Genomic DNA, 20,965 nt, shown 5'->3' on the forward strand with positions numbered 1-20,965 from the left:
TGTGCGGTTATATCCTATTTCCGTCTTAGACAACTATCAAATTTCGATTACACTATCACTGGTATGGTCCTGCAAAGAACTGATCGGTTCAGGGACCTGGGTGTGTTGCTCGATCATAAGCTCACGTTTAGCATACATCCCACAGCTGTTATCGCAAAAGCAAACTGGCAAATCGAAAATACTGCACGCTCGTTCAACCAATTTTAGAAAGTGCATCCGCAGTTTGGATTCTTTTTCAACTGAATTCGATTTTAAGGATTGTAAGTGTGTATGGTCAGTGTATTACTTTAGTCATGCGAATTCTAACGATCATCGTAGACTTCCACCATATTCTGATCGCTGCAAATTGCTGAACATGGACATTCTAGTACGTCGGCGGAGAATTCAACAAGCGGAATTTGTCGACAAATTTTCGCGTGCCTATGTAAACGGCCAATAAGCATGCTGTCAAAATTCACTTTGAGAAAAAATTCCAGGCAAACCGTAGCTCGCCGGAAATGGATGTTAGCATTTCATGAAGGGGAAAAATTTGCTCTTTCGTCTGCTGTTGTGATTTATAATAGGCGATTAATGGTTTGTCCAGAATTTCCTCTCAAAGTGAATTTTGACAGTATGCTTATTGGCCCTTTTCAAAAACCACGCGAGGGTTGATTGCTGGAAACGTCTGCCGTTATTAAACGTTAGAGTACCATCGAGAACGTTACGTAATGGTTCTCTACTTGAGTCCCTGTTTGAACGGGCGTAAGCGGGCCATTTGGCAAAATGGACGTTTAGCATAACGGACGTTTGTCATAGTTTTGAGAAGTGATCATCCTGCAGGTCTTTTGGCATAGTATTGAGAAGTAATCATTCCGCAATTTATTTGGCATAATTATTTTTAAGTTCTAGAAAACGATCCTTTGGCGTAACGGACGTTTAGCATAACGGACATTTGGCATAATTTTGCTAATTGATCTCAGTCATTTGTCAACGAATGTGTAGTTTATCAGCGAATGTCTTATAAAGTTGACTATGCTCTAAGCAATATCAGTAATGAGTTATTTTCTATTATCTGATATTGAGTTATTGGAAAATAATTATTATGGATTGTTTGTCTATGGCTTATGTTGTAGCATGCTGTGGATTTTACAGGTTTATTTACGTATATTATTATGGTCGCAAGTGAGTTTTAGCTTTCCATACTGCATTTCAATAATTAAAAATATCCTTATTATCCTTCTTTATATCATGAGCTATGTACCGTTCGATCCAGACGATAGTTTACTTTATCATTTTTGGATATCGCCAGGACCTTTTTTTATTTCGATTGTTGAGGTTTTAATCTTAAGGTCATTCGCCTCTTAGGGTTAGAATAATCTCTTAAGGATAATCTCTAACCCTATGTCCGGGTTGGGATTCGTACCCAGGTGTGCTGCGTACAAGGCAATCGGTTCACCAACTACGCTATGTCCGCCCACGACCAAGTCCGACGGAACGACAGCGATGTCGAACTGCACGCAACTTGAAGCGATGCAATATTTCGGTTTAAGTTTTATTTCATGTAGACAATAAGAATGACAATAATAATAATAAAAAAAAAACAAAATAAACATCTAACATCCGACACAAAGCAATACCAATGGGAGATGAATGCATAAGACTTACCAAACTAATTATCTTCCCATTTTTTCAGATATCTGTGAATCTATTTCGAACGCTCCCGCCTAGTGAAAATCCGGACTTCGATCCGGAGGAGGACGATCCGACACTCGAAGCGTCCTGGCCCCATCTGCAGCTGGTGTACGAGGTGTTCCTACGCTTCTTAGAGTCGGCCGACTTTCAGGCGACGTTCGGCAAGAAGGTGATCGACCAGAAGTTTGTCCTGCAGGTTAGTTTTCTACTCTTTCTTCTTACACATTTCCAGCTGCTAACCTGTTTCATCTTCCTTACATTTTGCAGCTCCTGGAGCTTTTCGATTCCGAGGATCCGAGAGAGCGTGATTTTTTGAAAACCGTATTGCACCGTATATATGGCAAATTTTTAGGATTACGTGCTTTTATTCGTAAGCAAATAAATAACATATTTCTACGTTTTATATACGAAACGGAACATTTCAACGGAGTCGGCGAGCTGCTGGAAATTTTGGGAAGGTAAGTGTTTGGTTTTATTGCACAAGCGAGTGAGTTTAATGATCAGTAAGGTTGATTAGTTCTGCTAATTCCGTATGACCGTCGACATCTGTTCCTTCCAATACGTTCATTGCAGTTTTATATTTCCTTCTTTGAGATAAACCAACGAACACAAACAGCTGCGCATGTCGATAGAATTGAATGCTATTGGTTTTTACTTCCACTGACGTTATTGCGTGTTAATAGCTTCACAAATCATGAAGCTTGTAGATTTTTATAAGCTTTAGGTTTCAACAGATGATTTGCTACTCAATTCGCAATGATTCTGCTTGAATTTGCCAACTTCAGACTAATAAAGTTACCCAACATGACCTTTTCTCTGAGCATTGTCTGATTTATGAGTTGATTCGTTCAATTGAGCTCAATTTGGTATCCCTGATGTCAACACAGTTTGATGTTTCTTTAAGTGCAGCGTCGTGAAACCAGATTTCAGAAGCATTGAAATTGGCTGTATTCATCAGAAGCATTACAATTAGCTCGGAATCTCTAGATCACGGATATTTTGAACAAATTCAATGAGTTTTATATGCTCTGTGTAGCTTCTAGCTTGTTTTTGTTTTGAGATATATCCCATCCTTTCCCAGAACATTTTTCGCAGTACTACGCTGCCTCAAAAACAGGAAAGTTCGTCGAATCCTTGTCTGAGATTATCACTATGGGAAGTTTTGTTATTGCACTCATGTTTATGAGTGCTTTCTTTATAAAAGTCAGTCTTTGCAGTAAAGATTTCAAAGGTGGAGAAAATATGTTGCTATGAATAAAGCCTCATAAAAATGTTATCTCTGCTGAACTGATTCCTGTCTCTCGTGGCATGTTTTATATTATTCGTCGAAGCCCCTCCGGTTGTTCCCTAGTTTTTCCTTCTTCTTCTTCTCAGTTAATGCTTGCTGTCTCATCATTAACGAGTGCAGAGCATCGACGTAACAAGAGCAAGTTTGCCGAAAATAACACTCTTTTCGTTATCGCTAATATGCGACCGAGATATAGCAGAGAAAGAAAATCTTTATTCTGTTTTCTTTTTTTCGGTTCAGTGTGCTTCTCGTTTACCGACCGAATAGTTGGAAATAACTTCGATTCAATGGCACTCCCATGCAAGCTACTACACCGCCCACCCACACGCACACATACTCACACGTGAATACCCGTGCGGACCTGCTCTCGGGTTTGTCGAATGACTCAAACGATGATGCTCCCCGGATGTCATACCTTCTACCATTTACCTCCACTCGCCTAATCGTGGATAATGTTTTATGTTACCTTTTCTGTCCCCGCTCATTTCAAGGAGGACTATCGTCTGTCCGAACGAGTGGACACGTGATGGCAGTTTCACGTTGACTTCACTATACACTCTTCTGACCTATTGTCTCCCCAGCAAGTGTCAGACGAAAAAAAAATTTAATCACCCCTGCTCTACTAGTTGACCGACCGTTTGCCCTTAAACTTCCTGAATGTATTATGAATCTTGACTTTCATATCAAGATGATGTAACGATCAAATGCCCTTTTGCTGGGTCACAACCGGAAGACACCGGTGAAACCTGAGGTCAACCGATTATACCGATGGAAAGCGTATGTACTTCTTTTCTATCTGCGAGATTCCTTGCATATTCCTGCAAGATACAGCCGATTCGACTACGATGTCCATCTATTTATTTTATGAATCAAAAATATCGGTCCCGTATCGAATCTCCGGCTTTTGGCGCATGCGCATTGATCGCTTATCGCGACTATCATCGGTTCCATCGGTGTCTCTAAAACCGATGGTTGCCACCAACACCAGCAAGACCCGAATGCGAGAGGCAAACGTACACTGGTAACGGTGGCGAATGGCGAGAAGCGGTGAATGGAACTCAGGTTGATGAATGGAGGGTGGTTTCAAAATTGACAGTCTGATAGACAGACGCACAGACGGACGGGCACTCGCAGGTGCGGTCTATCTTTTGTGCTGAGAGTGAATAGCTCGCGCAGTGAGTTCCGCGACTCTCGCGATGACTTTCCTGTGTAGACTTTTTACACATCCGTGGATCTACCGAACTGCAGAATAATTTGTCACTGGGTGTCAGCCGGAGAAAAGGGAACCTATTTTCATTCACTCATCCTTGATTGTGCTGTCAAAAGCTGGCTGAGTGCTTCTTTATTGTTGCAATTGATTGTTGGTACATCTTTGGCCGTGTCCAAATGACACAAAGTGCTACATTTTGCAACTGTGTGAGCTTGGATGATATCCTGTCCCCACAACCCATCGCTCGTTTTGAGTAAATTATAATTGGCTCATGCTGATTTAATTAACAGAAATCAATGGTTCCGCACAGAAGCACGCACACTTGTTTACAATGATTTGCATACAGTTCGCGTGAGCTAGGTTGGAACAGGTCGGTGTTTTCCGTGTGACAAATGTTGGTGTTTGATTATTAAAGTGTTTTACTAAGTTGGGTTGAACGATTTGAATTCGACTCTTCAAGATACGACAGCAAGCTGTACCAGACTGTAGACGTTACGTCCAAAATTGGGAAGTACTACTTGTGTTCATACCAAAGAACCAACTTGTAACGGATAACTGCACAGCTGAGACGAGGTCAAAACGATTCTGTCACGTTCGCCCGAAAGCCATTTACCCGAAGGACATTTGCCCGAATGTCACACAAACCCGAATGTCATTCACCCGAATGCCACGAACACCCGAAAGACATTCGCCCGAATGCAACATAAACCCGAATGCCATTCGCCCGAATTCCATATACCCGAAAAACATCGAAATGTCATTCGAAAAAATTTAATTTATTAAGATGAATTACAAATTTTATTACATTTGATGATATGAAGAAATTAACACTAAAGCTATACCAGTCGAATAGTTAATCCAATCACCTGGTTTGTATGATTTAACTAGGGTTTCCAGTTTTAAGTCCTTTCGTGAGTTCTTTTTAGACTTTTTAGCTGTTGGCACCGCTTGTAGTGTACGTAAAACATACGTACTAGGGTTTTTCTCTTCAAGCTGCAACTGCTTCAACACACCATAGAATTTCCACGGCTTAACAAATCGTTCCATTTATTGTGCTAGTCTTCCACATTATTGGTGGTTCTAGGAAACTTTGTCGATAAATTTTCGAAAACTGACCACGGAGCGGGGGGCAAAGAAGGGTTATCGAGAAACCTTTTGATTAGTTTCCTTCCTACCAAAAATACAATTTTTACTAATGTAATCCAAAAAATCGTCGAGAGGCTTTGGACAACTTTTCCTCAATTCTTCGAGTGCCATTGGAATACCTTAATTTGGTATATAGATTCAAGAAATTGCTCTTGTTTTGAAAGAAGGAATCAACCCTTATGTTTGAGTATACCGGGCAGACGAGTGGATCAACAGTTTCTTTGCAGACTTATTTGGCATGCAGATCCAAGGATTTGTCATGTTTGAAAGAAGCAATCAACCCCTAATTGTGGGAAAAGAGCTGCTCATGTTTAAAAGAACGAATCAATCTCTAAGTGTGAGTAAACCGGGCAAACGAGTGGATCACCGGTTTGATTGCGAGGGCCAACAAACTCAAAGAACTGCTCATATTTAAAGAAGGAATCTACCCCTATATTTCAGTAAACCAAGCATACCAATGGATCACAGGTTTGCCGAGTAGGGACCTCCGCTTCGGTTCCACGACCTCGGTAATTGTGGCAAAGCCGCATCACACTAGCTTCGCCACATAACATTTATGAGCTACTATTCACTAACGGTGTTGTGCCAAATGGACTCCCACCATGCAAGATATAATTACTAATTTAATTGATTCAATTCGTTAACGGAACATCTCAATATATATTTACCTCGATCGATGGTGTTTCCGAAAGATTTCTTATTATCTTGTCCGGTTTATCACAAGATTTCACCGCTCGAGCTGACAACTGCGTCCTATATGCATCAGTTTGCACCTGAAGAGCATTTGTGGCGTTGGCAACAGAACCTCATTGACGTCGGATAGTACACCTAAAAGCGATGTCGCATAGCCACATTGGTCAGTATACGGTTGACTAATGTGGCTACGCACATCCCTTTCTGGTGCACTGTCCGACTTCGCTGCCGCTCAGTCGGCTTTAAACTGGCTATAGCCCCTATGTTTGAGTAAACCGGGCAAACAAGAGGATCACAGGTTTGCTTATAACTCCGGCGACGGGTGGATCAACGCCTCGTGCGCCGCTTCGGATCCTCGGATATGCGGCCAAGCCGCATTACACTAGCTCCGCTGTATCAGCTCACTTGTTATTGTTCAGTTTATCAAACTTTGGTTAAAGATTTCACATTTCCCGCTCGGATTTGGTTTATTTACGTTAAAATGCATTCTTATGATAAAAAAAAACCACATTAAAGTCGGACTTCTATCACTAAAGTCGCTAAACTAGACAATTACCGATTTTATATTATGCTTGAGTGAATGTGGTATTCGGGTTAATGACATTCGGGTAAATGGTCCATTCTGGTAAATGGTTTTCGGGCGAACGTCATTCGGGTATATGACTTTCGGGTGAATGTCATTCGGGCGAATGTGATAGAACCGTCAAAACATAGCTCAATTGATAAGCCGATGATGCACTTTGTTGTATCTCTCTGGGTAAACACTATTTACGCTAAGTACCTGGGTAAACACTATTCCGGAAGTACCTTCAGCGGTTTGGACATGTTTCGTCGCCCCTTTGCCCGGAGTGTGTGGACGTGCAAGCAGGGATGCCGGGTACACAGAATAATCCGTGTTTCACAGATTTTCAATGTTCTGCACATATTTCCACAGTTTTCTGTTATAATGCACATACTAACAGACTTCTCAATTTTCACCTCGGGCAAAAACTAAAAACAAACTTGTACGTTTTCTTTAACACAGATTTGCACAAATTTTTTTGTAGGCTGCGCACAGACTGAGAAATATTATCTGGCATCCCTGCATGCCACCGAAACACGTGGTCTTTAAATGCCCTAGATTCGAAGCACTTCGAAGGGCCTGGTGTGAAAGTTGACAATATCATCGAAGATATATGCCACGACGAGCATATCTGGGATGCAGATGCTGTCAGCAGAGTGGTTGCGAGAATACTCTCCTAGCTGCTGAAAATTGGCGAAGGGACCAACAAAGTAGCGCAATTGGCTAAAAAACCGCCGTGAGACCACAAATTGGGTTTCGGGAGAAAATCCGCCGGGTTCAGGTCGTCAAGGTGTCAGTGAACCGGACATCAGGCTTCACCGGAATCGCCGGACCAAGCTCGTCACTCTGAACCGGAGGCTACACTCCAACCGAGATCGCTGGACAGACCTCAGCACCTACTGGTGGGCCCAATGAATAGACTAGCTCCTAGTATATCGGGACGAAACGGGGAGCTAGCTAAATGGCTCACGGAAACGAACATCGGTACCGGGAGAAATTTACCGGCGTGTAGCGACAAAAATGGGATCTAATTGGCTCACGAAACAGGCTCGGTACCGAGAGAAATTCCACTACCAGGAAACTCAGTCGAAGTAGGGTTCACCGCCGGGCAATATCCAAATAGATCTTGATAAAGTTGGGTTCGTCTGATTTCGCTGTCCTGTTCATTGAACTGGCTGAACGTCCGACACGTCGCCTCTGGTACTCCTCTAGACTAGAGAATCGTGCCACTCAAATCGCATCCTTTGTCGTATTCATGAAGCCCAAATCAATCATGCAACAAAACCGGCAAACCCACCGCGGAGAGGTCCCAGTTTGTAATGTAAATTTGTAATTGGAATAAGGTAACAAAGATTAAACAGTTAGCCAACTTACACAAAATTTTGTCGGAGTAGAGAGATACGCCTAACATGTCTTCTAATGAAATAATTTGTTTTGTCGCACTTCTTACTTGTCGCGGCGTGTTGGTTGAGGTTGGGGGATTAGTTTCACAGTACATCAACGAGCAAGGAAGGGCCAAGAAAGAGTGAACGTTGACTAACGCTCTGGTCACAACAAGCCAAACTGATGAAAAGGTTACTTGTGTGTGACTCGTTGCTCTCATTGAATAGGTAGACAAATATTTTATGCTGTTGGATGACAACCCAAAAATACGAAACCTATATATAGGATATAGGTTTCGTATTTTTGGATTGTAACCTGTATATGTATGCTTCTATGAATAGTTGGTAGTGTAAACCTTGCTGATTGACCACTATCTGTTTGGTAGAGACTGTTTTAAATGCGGAAAAGCGTGCAATCTGATTCAAATGTCAAATGTTGTATTTTTAAGTAACATAACTTTATATAAAATAGTTAAGATATAACTCCAAATAATTCTATAACCTTTGTAACCATGTCCACCATTCACTCCCCCTTTCCAGTATAATCAACGGCTTCGCCTTGCCGCTCAAAGCGGAGCACAAGCAGTTCCTGGTGAAGGTGCTGCTGCCACTGCACAAGGTGAAGGTGTTATCACTGTACCACGCTCAGCTCGCGTACTGCGTAGTGCAGTTCCTGGAGAAGGACGCCTCACTGACGGAGCCGGTGGTGCGCGGGCTGCTCAAGTTCTGGCCAAAGACCTGCTCCCAGAAGGAGGTGATGTTCCTCGGCGAAATCGAGGAAATCCTAGACGTGATCGAACCGCCCCAGTTCGTGAAAATCCAGGAACCGCTGTTCCGGCAGATCGCCAAGTGTGTTTCAAGTCCACATTTTCAGGTAATCGATCAAATCAATAGTTTCAACGGTTAACCGTCTAACTCTGATATTTGTTGTGTTTTTAGGTGGCCGAACGGGCACTCTACTTCTGGAACAATGAGTATGCTATGTCGCTGATCGAGGACAACAATGCCGTCATTATGCCGATCATGTTCCCAGCACTATACCGGATCAGCAAAGAACACTGGAATCAGACGATCGTGGCCCTCGTCTACAATGTGCTGAAAACGTTCATGGAGATGAACTCGAAGCTGTTCGACGAACTGACCGCCAGCTACAAGGCGGAACGGCAGAAGTAAGTGTTGTTTGCCTTTCTTCGTTAACTGTTTGTACGAGTGCACGTAGCCACCAGCTGATGGCACAGGGGATATATTGTTTGTAAATAGTTCTTATCAGTAGCGTGGGTTATATTTACCTTATCGTGGGTCAGACAGCAAAAGGTCACAGAAAAAAGTATTAGGATTATTACAAATTATTTTGATTGGCAATTAGTTGAATCTTCTGTAGGCAGGAATGCTTTTCTGTTTTCCGGGAAATCTTTCGCATCCCCAGCGAAAAGATTGTTTTTTTTTGTTAGACTTCGGCTTCTTGTCACAGTGTGTATCGATAACGAATCGTTTATTATTGGTTTAATTATTCGATATTTGCTATGAGCCAGTCTGCAGCGGAATAATGACGTATGAAGACAAAACATCTCTTTCAACCTTATATGGTAAACGTAAAAAGATTCTTCTGTTTGAAAATTTTGAAAACAGCAATTAATGAAACTGGCAGATTTTTTTGATTACGCGATAGAATAGGGTCAGAAGGGGTTACCTCAACCTCCCTGCTGTAAGCACGTAACGTTGTACTCAATGGTAATAAAGATACCTGCTTTCGGTGCTAGTTGCCCATTATCAAGCCATTTTCGGCTGAAACGCTGCAGTCCGAATCAACGGAACCTCGTTCGAAAGCAATCTATTTTATTGTGTTATTCCACCAATCATGGTTCAAGTTATGCAGTTTATTTTCTGCCTTTCTGTCCGGTAGCTGTTATTTCAAAATTATATCAAAAATGGAAAATAAGCATTAATTGTAGGTAATCTTAACTACCCCAGCTGTTGTAGTTTATCCACAATTCAATCTACTATAAATATAAGGCGATATTATACATAACCATTGTCTTTTAAAAGTAAGGAACCTACAATAATTCAGCTCATAATAAATCATTATTTCACAATGACTTCTCGACTATTTTTTGCCTTCAATCGTACAACGATTCCAATTTCGCATGGACATTTTTGTAACACAGATGGGCAATTGTGGCATTAGTAGTATATTATTTTTAATACAATTTTTTAAGTATTTATGTAGTATCCTGTACATCCTTCTTATTTTTGTTTGTATTGTTTCCTATTGCTCTAACCACATTATCCGCAGTTGTGAAATGATTCTTGAATTCGTTTGCTCAAATGCATATATGAATGCCCTATGTACAGTTCCGTTGGAGTCCCTGTCTTATGTTAACATATCTAAATTCGTTTACTTATTCATCGAAAAACTTTTTATAGTATGGTTTCGGTTATATCTTTAGAGTGTTGGTAGTAATTAATTTGACATTGCAGTTAAATATATAAATTCTGGTTCTGAACGATTTGTCGTTTGTCGTCACCCATTGTTTAGCAGACTCTGTTCATATAGCACAAAACGGTGATGGCATCACTTTGAACAATGCCCAAGCAGTAAAAATTTGGCGTAATTTATATGATTGCGAATTAAATACATTTGAGATATTAATGTATTATTTTGGAATGCCATGATCGTTTTGATATAGAGCTGCTTCATAAGATCGGAAAAATTCAAAAGATAGACTTTTTAGGAATATACCAATTTCAGACCTCAATTCGTAGTATTTTTGAATGGATCGCAAATAAGCATTCCCAGAATGATGCTTTTCCAAGATAGGAAATCTCCAGAATGCTGAAAATATTGAAATACTTTTCCGGAAGCAAATTTGATGTGCCGCTGGGCATTCCTTTCAGTGGGTTATATGAAGCAAAGATTTTGCTTTCTTTTAGATCGAAGAATCGCTCATGTTTAAAAGAAGGGACAATTTCTAATGATTTATTGTACATTACCTTTCAAATGAATACATTTTATAGTAGATTTTGCTTTCTTTAAAAGGGTTTACACCACGGTAGAATTTTCAAAAAATCCTGTCGAAATGCCAGATTTCGTTAATTCTCATCAGCTTAAAATGAGCTCCTTTCCTTGCGGGACATCACGCTTGGCAAGGGGTTCACTCAGGAACACAAATTGTGCTACCGTTTTTTGGAACTTGCTGTCCTGTCACTAAGTTAGCGTCGGATTCTGATGAGACGAAGTCGAAATGTAAATTCCATAACTAATTTAATGAGACACTTAGTAACCACAACTGAAATGAAATCTGTATGTAGCACTGACATACATTATAATTCCAGGTCAAACAGTTCAGAAACTGTACGAGATGGCGCTGGGCCTGTGTCCTGCGACTTTCATAGTCTTTTCTCATTGGTTCGGACGTCTTTGTGGCTGGTTGGATGGGTGGGTGTAGGAATCACCTTTTCTTCATATCTTCTTCAGATTTGACTTCCTTGGGATGCTTCCGTAGTGCCAGTTTCATAATTGACCCGTATTTTTCGATGGGCTTTAGTTACGGTGCGTTGGGGCAGTTCATGTCCTTGGGTACGAGAGCGACCCCGTTGGCTTCGTACCACTCCAGGACAACATTTGAATAATGGCACGAGGCTAGATCTGGCTGGAAGATCTTAGGCCCCTCGTGTTGCTTCAATTTTATGTTATGATTGAGTGAATGCGGTATTCGGGGTCATGACATTCGGGCAAGTGGGCTGTTCGTGTTTATTACATTCGGGTAAATGGTCCATTCTGGTTAGTGACATTCGGGCAAATGGTTTGCGGTCGAATGGCATTCGGGTGAATGTTATAGAACCTATAATTATTGCACACCAATTCGATGCCGAATGATAATACGTACACCTATTCATAATTATGCCAAACGTCCATTATACCAAATGACCATTATGTCAAATGAACATTATGCCAAACGGAAGCATATGTTACCTGCTGTTATGCCAAGTGAACATTATGTCAAACGACGTGCACCTCTCTTCAATAATGGTACGTCTGTTCCTTAAAGACAACAACCACAATCCACCTCTGATGAGTAGCTCGCAGCGGTGGCAGCTTGTTGGACAGGCTCTGGTTTCTTGGCTTCAGGAAACTACTCCACACCGATCAGCAGTACGTTGGATCGGCAGGGATTACTCCTCCCGGAAGCTCCCATCCGCTGGAGGTTGGGATTTTTTTTTGTAATTTTGGGTGTGACAAAACACTCGAGATGGCAGAAAATGTACAATCGGGTCTCCTACTACGTGGACGGACTCGTACCACCTCGTAGTAAGAATCCGGGTAGTAGGAGACCCTAGGAGCATCACCTTGTTGCGATCATGGATTTGAAACTTTTTGATGCCGGTGATGGTTAGTTTCAAGTTCCTGGGAAACCTATTATTTGTCTGATTGTAAATGACTTCGTTATGTTGATGTTATAATATGATTTGTTATTGGTATTGTCTGATCATTGCAATCATACCGCTGATTACACAGCTTCTGTTATTTTCCTAATGTCGATTGATCAAATTTAGCTACCATTTGCTAATTTTCCCTAAAACCAACGGCAATCTCTGAAGTAGTTTGCGCCAAAGTAAGTATACCGTGGGGATTCGATTAAATTAAACCGATTATATAATGACAATTTCAAAAAATGACTATGATCAAATATTCTGGAATCCAAATTACACATCCGTTACGGGTACCGCCAAACAAACACAACACGCATAGTACAATTCGATCCCATTCTGCTCAAAAACGCTGTAAATCGTAAGCTCGCATCGGCTTACTAACCTTCTGCGAATACTAATGCGCTTCATTACCTTTCATCTCTTTTCATCTATCCTTGCGCCGCTTGCACCGCCATCCACGCTGTTCCTGCAGAGAGAAGAAGCGGGAACGAGAACGAGAAGAATTGTGGAAGCGACTGCACGAGCTGGAGAGTGCCCGCCGACCGGATGCACCCGGTGGTGGCCCCGGTAGTCTGATAGCCGAAGGAACTGGAAATTCCCTGCCACCCGGTGGTGGTTCGGTTTCTCAGCTAACACCGAATGCGCTATCATCCGCCACATCCACGTCGTCGTCTTCGTCACCGTCGTCCGTTACATCCGGTAGCAATTTGACTGGGCTCGGTGGAGCCTCGTCACAACCACCACCACTCGGTTCGGCCACCAGTCACCAAACAGGCTCTGCGTCATCCTCCGCCACAACCCCCAATGCCGCCACCAACAATGCCGCTGCTGCGTCATTAAGCAAGTGATGTACTGAATAATACTACTTTTAAATTCATCTTCCCTCTTGACATACCACCTGATCATCATTTCCGACGTCCTCATCTCGAGCCCGCATCGCATCCCGAACATTCTTTCCTTTGCATCTGCACACTCACTCACACACATACACACATTCACGAACACTCACAATTCTCGGACACATGCAAACTCACCTAGGATGATAAAATCAGCACGCATTGATTCCGCTAGGATCCCAAACAAAAAGTCCCTTGCTTTCGGGTTGAAGCACAGGCAAAACGAAAGAAGATCAGCAAATTAATCCCCCAACATCATCATCCTTAGTAAAAAAACAATTGTTATAAGAAATCTGTCAGGCAGAAACCAATATTCAATTGTATGCTAACGAAAACCAATAAAAGAAAAACAATCCTTTTATAGAGAAGAGCGAAACCTAGTTGCAATTCGAATGCAAATTACGGAATGGGTAATACAAAGTATGTAAAGTTAATAAACAATAAAACTTACCTGCTACTATTACTGTCGAGATAATATAGTAACAGCAAAGATTACACACATCCAAATGGTGAGCGAAGACAGACCCAAAGTCCAATAGAGACAACAGATCGAATGAAAATAAAAGACCATCTTGAATGCTCAGCTCAATCGAAGCTCAGCATCGACTCGGAACGCCAACGCCATCTTTTCTCTCTCACACATACAGACTCAAACGCGAATACATAAACACACTAACATTACACACACACATTACACCTACATACATACACAGTAACCGAAGTGTCAACATAATAATGAAAATAACAATTTAAGCATATTACCTACCGCAACCACCAAATTGAGAAGTTAGGGTAACATTTATTCACATGTGATCGAGTGAGGTATAAAAAATAATTGGAAGGATTGTACACTACTGCAGTTAGTCTAGTACACCAGCAGGGTTATTTTTCATGTTGCGATATATATTCTGCAAGTAAGGCGTGGATACCTGATTGAACCTTGATGTCACAGTTTCAGTCTTTATCTTAGTCAGGACATAGATGTGTTGGAGAAAATTAAAATAGGGTCATGACAAAATTGTGTAAAACAAACTAGTCGAAGCAAGTAGTATTTTTCACTCGAAGAGACAATGTAGGTCATAGTATGAGGCGCCCCTTGTTTAGCGGTTCAGAGGGTGCGACGATGGTATAATAAGCCACTCGTCATATGTTCACGTTACAACCAAGAAGGATTATTAATGGTCTATTAACACGAGGTCTGATATTGTCCGGTACGTTAATACCAATTTTTCTCTAAGGGATTGTGGCGTTCGAGTAGAAGTGAGAATGAGGCATGTCTGATAGCTTGCTCTTCTACTCTATAACGGAACTCTAGTGCAATCCACTGACGCGAGGATGCTCCAAAGCCTGTGCATTAGGCCAAAGTCTCAAGGAGTGCAGGTTGGAATCCTACCTCTAGGGGGTTTTTTCACATAATTGTCCTCGTTTATCTTACCATTTCTATCTGTTTTCCACAGTCTTCCCAAATGAACATCGTACACAGTGTTCGCTTTGGTTCTGTGTTCATATTAATCCCACATTTTGTGTACGAACTCGAACACGCTATTTCGTACCACAACACGCACACATGTTCGCCTGTGCAACCGAACCCCATGTACGTACACGGTGTGCTTATACCTGGCACCAGTTTTCTCTTTCTTACTTTCATCATCACTAGCGTTGACTCTTTTTGCGTTGTGTGAAGAGTTCTCATGTACGCACCCGGTATACATACACGGATGTTTGAACTAGAGTTTGTACATCGTTCGCTTGGGTTCGATGTTCGAGGCGAACCTTTACGTCGAGACAAAGCTTGTTTGAGGTTGAATGCGTGCACCAAAGTTTTGTACACAGGTACAAACTTGTCGATGCGCATGGTATGGTTTCCCAGTTGGATACCACCAAAAAGAGCTAACCCAAATTTCCAAAATGTGTCCAGTCGTTTTAGTGGTATTATAATTTTTATGCAACAATTTCCCTAATTTAAGAATCTGGCAGAATGAGAGATGTGTCTTTTTGTATAAAAACTACTAAAAACTCTGGCATAATGGCATCCCTGTCTGAGAGGGGCACCAAACAGGTGCAATAAAATTTTTGAGCTAGAGCTCTCACAAAATGTTTGCTGGCCTAACTTGTTATATCTCTGTACACTGGACCATGTTCATCAAGGGTGGCGAGTTTTTTATGATGAATACTGAGGAAATAGAGATTGAGATGAATATTTTTATTTTGCATGTGTGTCGTGCTTCGTCCGGTTCCATACTGAAATATCACCGAGAGCGGTTTCTGGTACGGCAAGTCAGATCACTTTTATTCATTCGCCCAAAAATCGGCCCAAGGAAAATAATCAACGGCTTTAGATGATGTTCAGTTCATTTGTTTGGAAGGGAATTGAGAACTACCGTTCTTTTAAAAAGAACTTCCGTTCACTCATTCTCTTCGAAGAATTGTTTCGTTTGATCCGTTCGCGACCAAATTACCCATCTGTATCGTATACACTGTTCTTTAACATATGAGAAAAATGCATGCAGCGACAGAAAACGTGGCGCTGCAAGCCCCCCCCCCCCCCCCGTTGCTCCCTAGGTTGATACGGTAGTGACAATTAAGCTAAAAGATCATTATGCTAAACGTTCATTATGCCAAATGATCTTTGAGTCCATGTAAACTGACAAGAAAAGATAGGTAACTGCAAAGTTCTTATATGGGAAAGTCTTAGTATGCATCAAAACGAAAACTGCCTCTGTGTCCGTATGTGTGACGGTTTCTAAGGGCAAATGGTTGCGTTTACGTCATCAATACCGTGTTTTACAGGCTGTCTCTGTTCACTACAGTCGTGATTCGCTGGTTGGGCCACACCTCTGTCCAACTAACGAATTTGATTCGTTAGTTGGACCGACTGGCAGATGCCAAAAACTCCAAAGGAGACGTTAGTAGTGTAATTGCATCTATTCACATCTCTAGTAATTGTCAGATTGATTGTCAAAGTAAATTTGACATAAGATTTTGACATTCAGATGCTTTTTAATTGGACAATGGTCCAACTAGCGGAGGTCCAACTAAAAAGCGGTCCAGTTAAAAAGTGTCCAACCAGCGAATCACGGCTGTACCTCTAACAGTTTTGACGCAGGCTAGGATCTTGTTTAGAGGGACTTTGGGTTAACTGTGTCAGTAAATAATTTAATATTGAAAAGCAAAGCTTACTATCATCTAACAGTTTCTATTTCTGAAAATAGCGCTTGGTACTTTCTGACACCACATACCCGGCTTTATTCTGCGCGGCGTGTGACGTGAGACGACTAAACTCACCTCACTTTATGTGACTTTTATCACCGGATTCTGAGAGTCGACTCGGGTGAGGTGAGATTCCCCATTGCGGTTAAGTGGGCGTCTCACGTCACCCGAAGTGACTCTTCAGAATTGGGTGAGAAAAGTCACGTAGAGTGAGGTGAGATTAGTCGTCTCACGTCACACGCCGCGCAGAATAGAGCCGACCGCTTCACAATTATATATCTACATTCACTCCGCAGTCTGAGAACAACATAGCGTTGATTCTCCCTTCAAATTACATCAATTTCAATAGACTGAGTTTCAGTTGAATTCATGGACTTAAGCCTGTAGTACACTATGGGTCGATTTCTTCACCCTCGCTTAATTTTTGAACCAGGTTTACCAGTACGATTAAACCTGGCTTAAGCGCTAAACGAGCGTGCAGAAATTGGCCCTATGTCAATTATTTGACAAAGAAGCAAATATTGATAAACATTCGTCGAATGTCCAGGGAGTTTCTGTGGAGATACGGAGGCCGAGCCAATAGACAAACAATGCGCTACCGGCTCAAGTGTTTGTTTCATCTTGATGGTACATTGTTTTATACAGTCGGACGAGAGGAACAATACCAACAAGAAACAATCATCTTCAAATACAAATATTTATATCAAAAAAAGCTACCAACAGTAAAACAAATAGGAAATCTAAAATAACCACTACCAGAACAAATAAAAAATTTAAACCAGCAGAAAAAGTGCTAAAATAAAACAAATCGCGAATAAAGGTGAACTGTGACTAACAGCTATGGTAAAATTGGCGATAATAAGTTTTATAAACACTCGAACAAATGCGTTTAACCACACGAGAAACAGAACGATAGGAAGAAACGTACATCACTTCCATAATATACGAATACACAACAACACTATCATATTTTCTAGCTAAGCGGTAGGATATAGGCAGCAGGTTATTAACCCTACCACCCCCATCTAAAAACACGAAAAAAACCAACACAAAACATTCACTCACTAACTCATTCACATACATATATTGCATGCGGAAATAGTAACAAATAAAAACAATATTCCGGAAAGCAAACAACTAAAAGTGTGATTAGTAAACCCTGTTGCAATCAGATGCAGATGGGAGAATGTAAAAAGCAAAAGAAAAAAAATAACAAAAATGATTTAGAGAAGACAACACAAAACACACCCCTCATACACTGAGCAAAAAATGTATTTGTTGTAGTTATATTAAAATTATAATTATTATTGCTATACAAGGTAAAAAAGGAAAAAGAGAAAGAAAAAAAAGTAAATTAGTAGGCATGGGTGCATGAGAGAAATCGGTGATTTGGTGTGAGTGTGGTGAGCAAGTGAGAGCGGGAGAGGAGAGCAAGGCAAATAAAAAAAAAAATAAACGGGTGTTGGTAGTAGTGATACGCACCACACCCACACGGTCAACATAAATATATTTTTTCAATGAAATCGACGCGAATACACTGACCCACAACACATCATTGTAATCCTTTGTTTCGGAGTCGCCAAGACAGTAGAAATAAATCTCTGAGTTTGTCGTCTTTTTGCTTGTCGCGAATAGGAAGAAAACACATGCAGCATAAATATATTAAAAAATACTAACTATACATAGAAAAACACGTCTCCTTCTGCTAGCGAGAAAGAGTGAAACAGATACGGACAGAGTGCAAGAGTAATAACACAGAAGTTAATGAGATAGTAAGGGAATTGTTTTCCTTTCATTTTACGCGCGTCTGCTTCGTTCGATAGGGACATATTTAGATTTGTAAATGTATCAAATTAATATGCAATGAAGTTGTCTGTGTGTGTACGATGAGGGCTGGATTAGAAAGAACGCTACACAGAGAGAGATAGAGGGCGTGTACGTGCTTGTGAATGCTCGCAGAAGTGCGCTGTTTTAGTGTTAGGTGAACAAAAAATACTAGGTGAAAAAATAAATAAATAAAAAATAACAAACACTGTGTTAGTGTGATTGAAAAACAACAGCTATAGAAATCACCTGTGGAAATAAGGAACAAACAAAATAGGCAGCCGTAACTATTGCTAAACAATTAAAAAAAGAACTGTGCTTCACAACTATCTAGAACAAGAGTCCTGGAGCTTAGTGAACCAGGATTAGCCTACTTAATAACAAAGCAAAAAAAAATGAAGAAACCAATTGAAAAAGAAACTAACCTAACGAAAAAGAAATGAGGAACGGAGAAACTATTAGGCTGATGCAAGAGAAATCACACCCACTCACATTCATACATATACAAATGTAGAGCTACACAACACTAGTCGAAGTAATGGAAAGTTAAAAAAGAGAAAACTAAAGCATTAGTAAAGAACAAGTCCATTTGACGTGCGAAATCCATTTAAGTGTGTACATATTCAACTCATTTTGTTCCGATAGGCTTCCAACTGTTGTTCGATCGTTTGTTAACATACCTACTTCGAAACGGATGTGATTCTGTGCTCCCGTCCTGTGTAAAAACAAACATTCTCGATATCAAAAGCGCAATCCGTACAGACAAAATTGCTCAACACCGAAAGGAAAGCCTTCTGAGAAAAAATCCTATCCAGTTTCCCGAATAAACAAAATAAAATGACTAAAAAAAAGTTACATCCCAAATTTTGATCCATACCGGAAGGCTGTTTATTATTCTTTTCATAACCCCCTACGTACACAGTCCCCACACCCTTCAAAGGTAAATGACAGTTGGTAGCAAGCAGACTATAATCCGAGGCAAATCAAGAACTGAGTGAGAACGTGCGCGAAGGCGAAAAATAAAAAAAAGAGTATAGTACGATTCACACGAGAGATGCCACCTAGCTTCCGCCAATAAATAATTGAACAACATTATACTACAGCCGCCAGCTTCCTTTTCGGCAAAATGTTGACGTTCCCGTACCAGTAATGTGGGGGCCGATCGTGTAAATCGTACTTGATACATACAAAAAAAAACCTTATCTGGGTGAGAGTTGTAGTCGCAGTTGAGACATTGCTATGGGCAAGCGAACACGTGGCCATCGTTTGGCGAAGTGCCAACGGTGATCTTGAATCCGAAAGCGCGCGCGAGACATAGAGAGAAATGGAAGTAAGTAAATAATAAATTATTCTTTTGTATTATGTAATTATTAAACAGAAAGTAAACAATGAGAGAAGAAGAAAACGGCGGCGAGAGCGACGGATACACAGAAACAAACAAACACACACATACATACATGCATTAACAGGCGCGCGCACAGAATAAGAGCGGCGTCAAGGGGCGAAGAGTAGAAAAAGAGAACGCAACCACATAGTACGGGGAAACAGAAGGGTGAACTTAGTAGACACTTGAAAGAATCCGATGCAAAAGAAAACAACAAGAAGCAAAAAATACTAAAAAAACAAAATAATAATGAAAAATAAAATGTTAGTAAAACTAAAGTGTTTAAAAGGTAATGAAATAATATTATATATAATTATTAAAAACAAAAAAAAACTATATAAGGAATAAAATTATATGAAACAAATGAGAAAAAAACGACCAACCGGTTTGGTGGGTGTTGTTCTATTACTATCCGAAAGCATCGCATAGCCCCGTGTTATGGACTAACAATTTTAAAAATACCATTGCGTGTTTTGAGCACCTACAGTTTTTATTCAATTCATCTTGCAATTCATTAATTTGATACGGAATATTGTTTGTTCAAGCTTGTATCAGCCAAAAATGCGTATTAAAACAAAAAAAAATCACAGTAGGCGCTAACGTAAACTTTTTCGTCAGTCTAGTCCTTGATCTCGCACAGACCAGAAGCTATATACACACCGCTCGTTCACAGCAAAGCAAACGAACGAATTTTTACCCGCGTCGCTTCGTTTCTTCTTTACACCAGTATCAGAAAAAAGCCTCGTTGCCCCACGGTGAGCAAAATGAGCGAACAAAAAAGCAAAGTGCGTCCACTTATGGAAAACACTGTCGTGATTGACTTTACGCAAACTCGACGAAGACCTACTGTGCGTGAGGTGGAACAGTTAATAAAAGTGAACATGAATCTTGATCTTGCGGCAGTTACACACCTCCAGCTGCATCATACAAAAAACGTGATACTAATAACGTTCCAGACGCTATCCGATGCAGAATTCTTTAGTGTGATGAATAATATGCAACACGAAATCGAATACGACAACATTAAAACCAAGATCCCCGTCTATATAGACCGAGATTTGACTGAAGTTTTATTACATGATTTGGCACCGCGCACCAGCTCCGAGTACATTAAAAAATACATGTCCCAATACGGAGAAGTGGAATCCGTTAAGAATGACACCTGGAGAAACTTTTTCCCCGGTATTCTCAACGGGTTTCGTATCGTCAGAATGCAGCTGCACAAACCTATACCATCTTACTTGACCTTTGAATGCAAATCTTCTCAA

The 20,965-nt window shown here is 40.8% G+C and overlaps 1 protein-coding gene across 5 annotated transcripts in view; it reads left to right on the forward strand.

Moving 5' to 3' along the window:
* LOC131676745 (serine/threonine-protein phosphatase 2A 56 kDa regulatory subunit epsilon isoform) overlaps positions 1 to 13,739 on the forward strand; it is a 67,606-nt gene extending 53,867 nt beyond the window's left edge. For all 5 annotated transcript variants that reach the window (XM_058956029.1, XM_058956026.1, XM_058956030.1 and 2 more), the window contains 5 exons: positions 1,673 to 1,867; positions 1,939 to 2,129; positions 8,493 to 8,826; positions 8,892 to 9,121; positions 12,856 to 13,739. In XM_058956029.1, coding sequence (XP_058812012.1) covers positions 1,673 to 1,867; positions 1,939 to 2,129; positions 8,493 to 8,826; positions 8,892 to 9,121; positions 12,856 to 13,231 — 1,326 coding nt within the window. In that variant the 3' untranslated portion in view covers positions 13,232 to 13,739. The remainder of the gene's footprint in view (positions 1 to 1,672; positions 1,868 to 1,938; positions 2,130 to 8,492; positions 8,827 to 8,891; positions 9,122 to 12,855) is intronic.
* Positions 13,740 to 20,965: the final 7,226 nt, after the last annotated feature.

This window comes from Topomyia yanbarensis, chromosome 1 (genome assembly GCF_030247195.1).
Source record: "Topomyia yanbarensis strain Yona2022 chromosome 1, ASM3024719v1, whole genome shotgun sequence".
Taxonomy (NCBI): domain Eukaryota; kingdom Metazoa; phylum Arthropoda; class Insecta; order Diptera; family Culicidae; genus Topomyia; species Topomyia yanbarensis.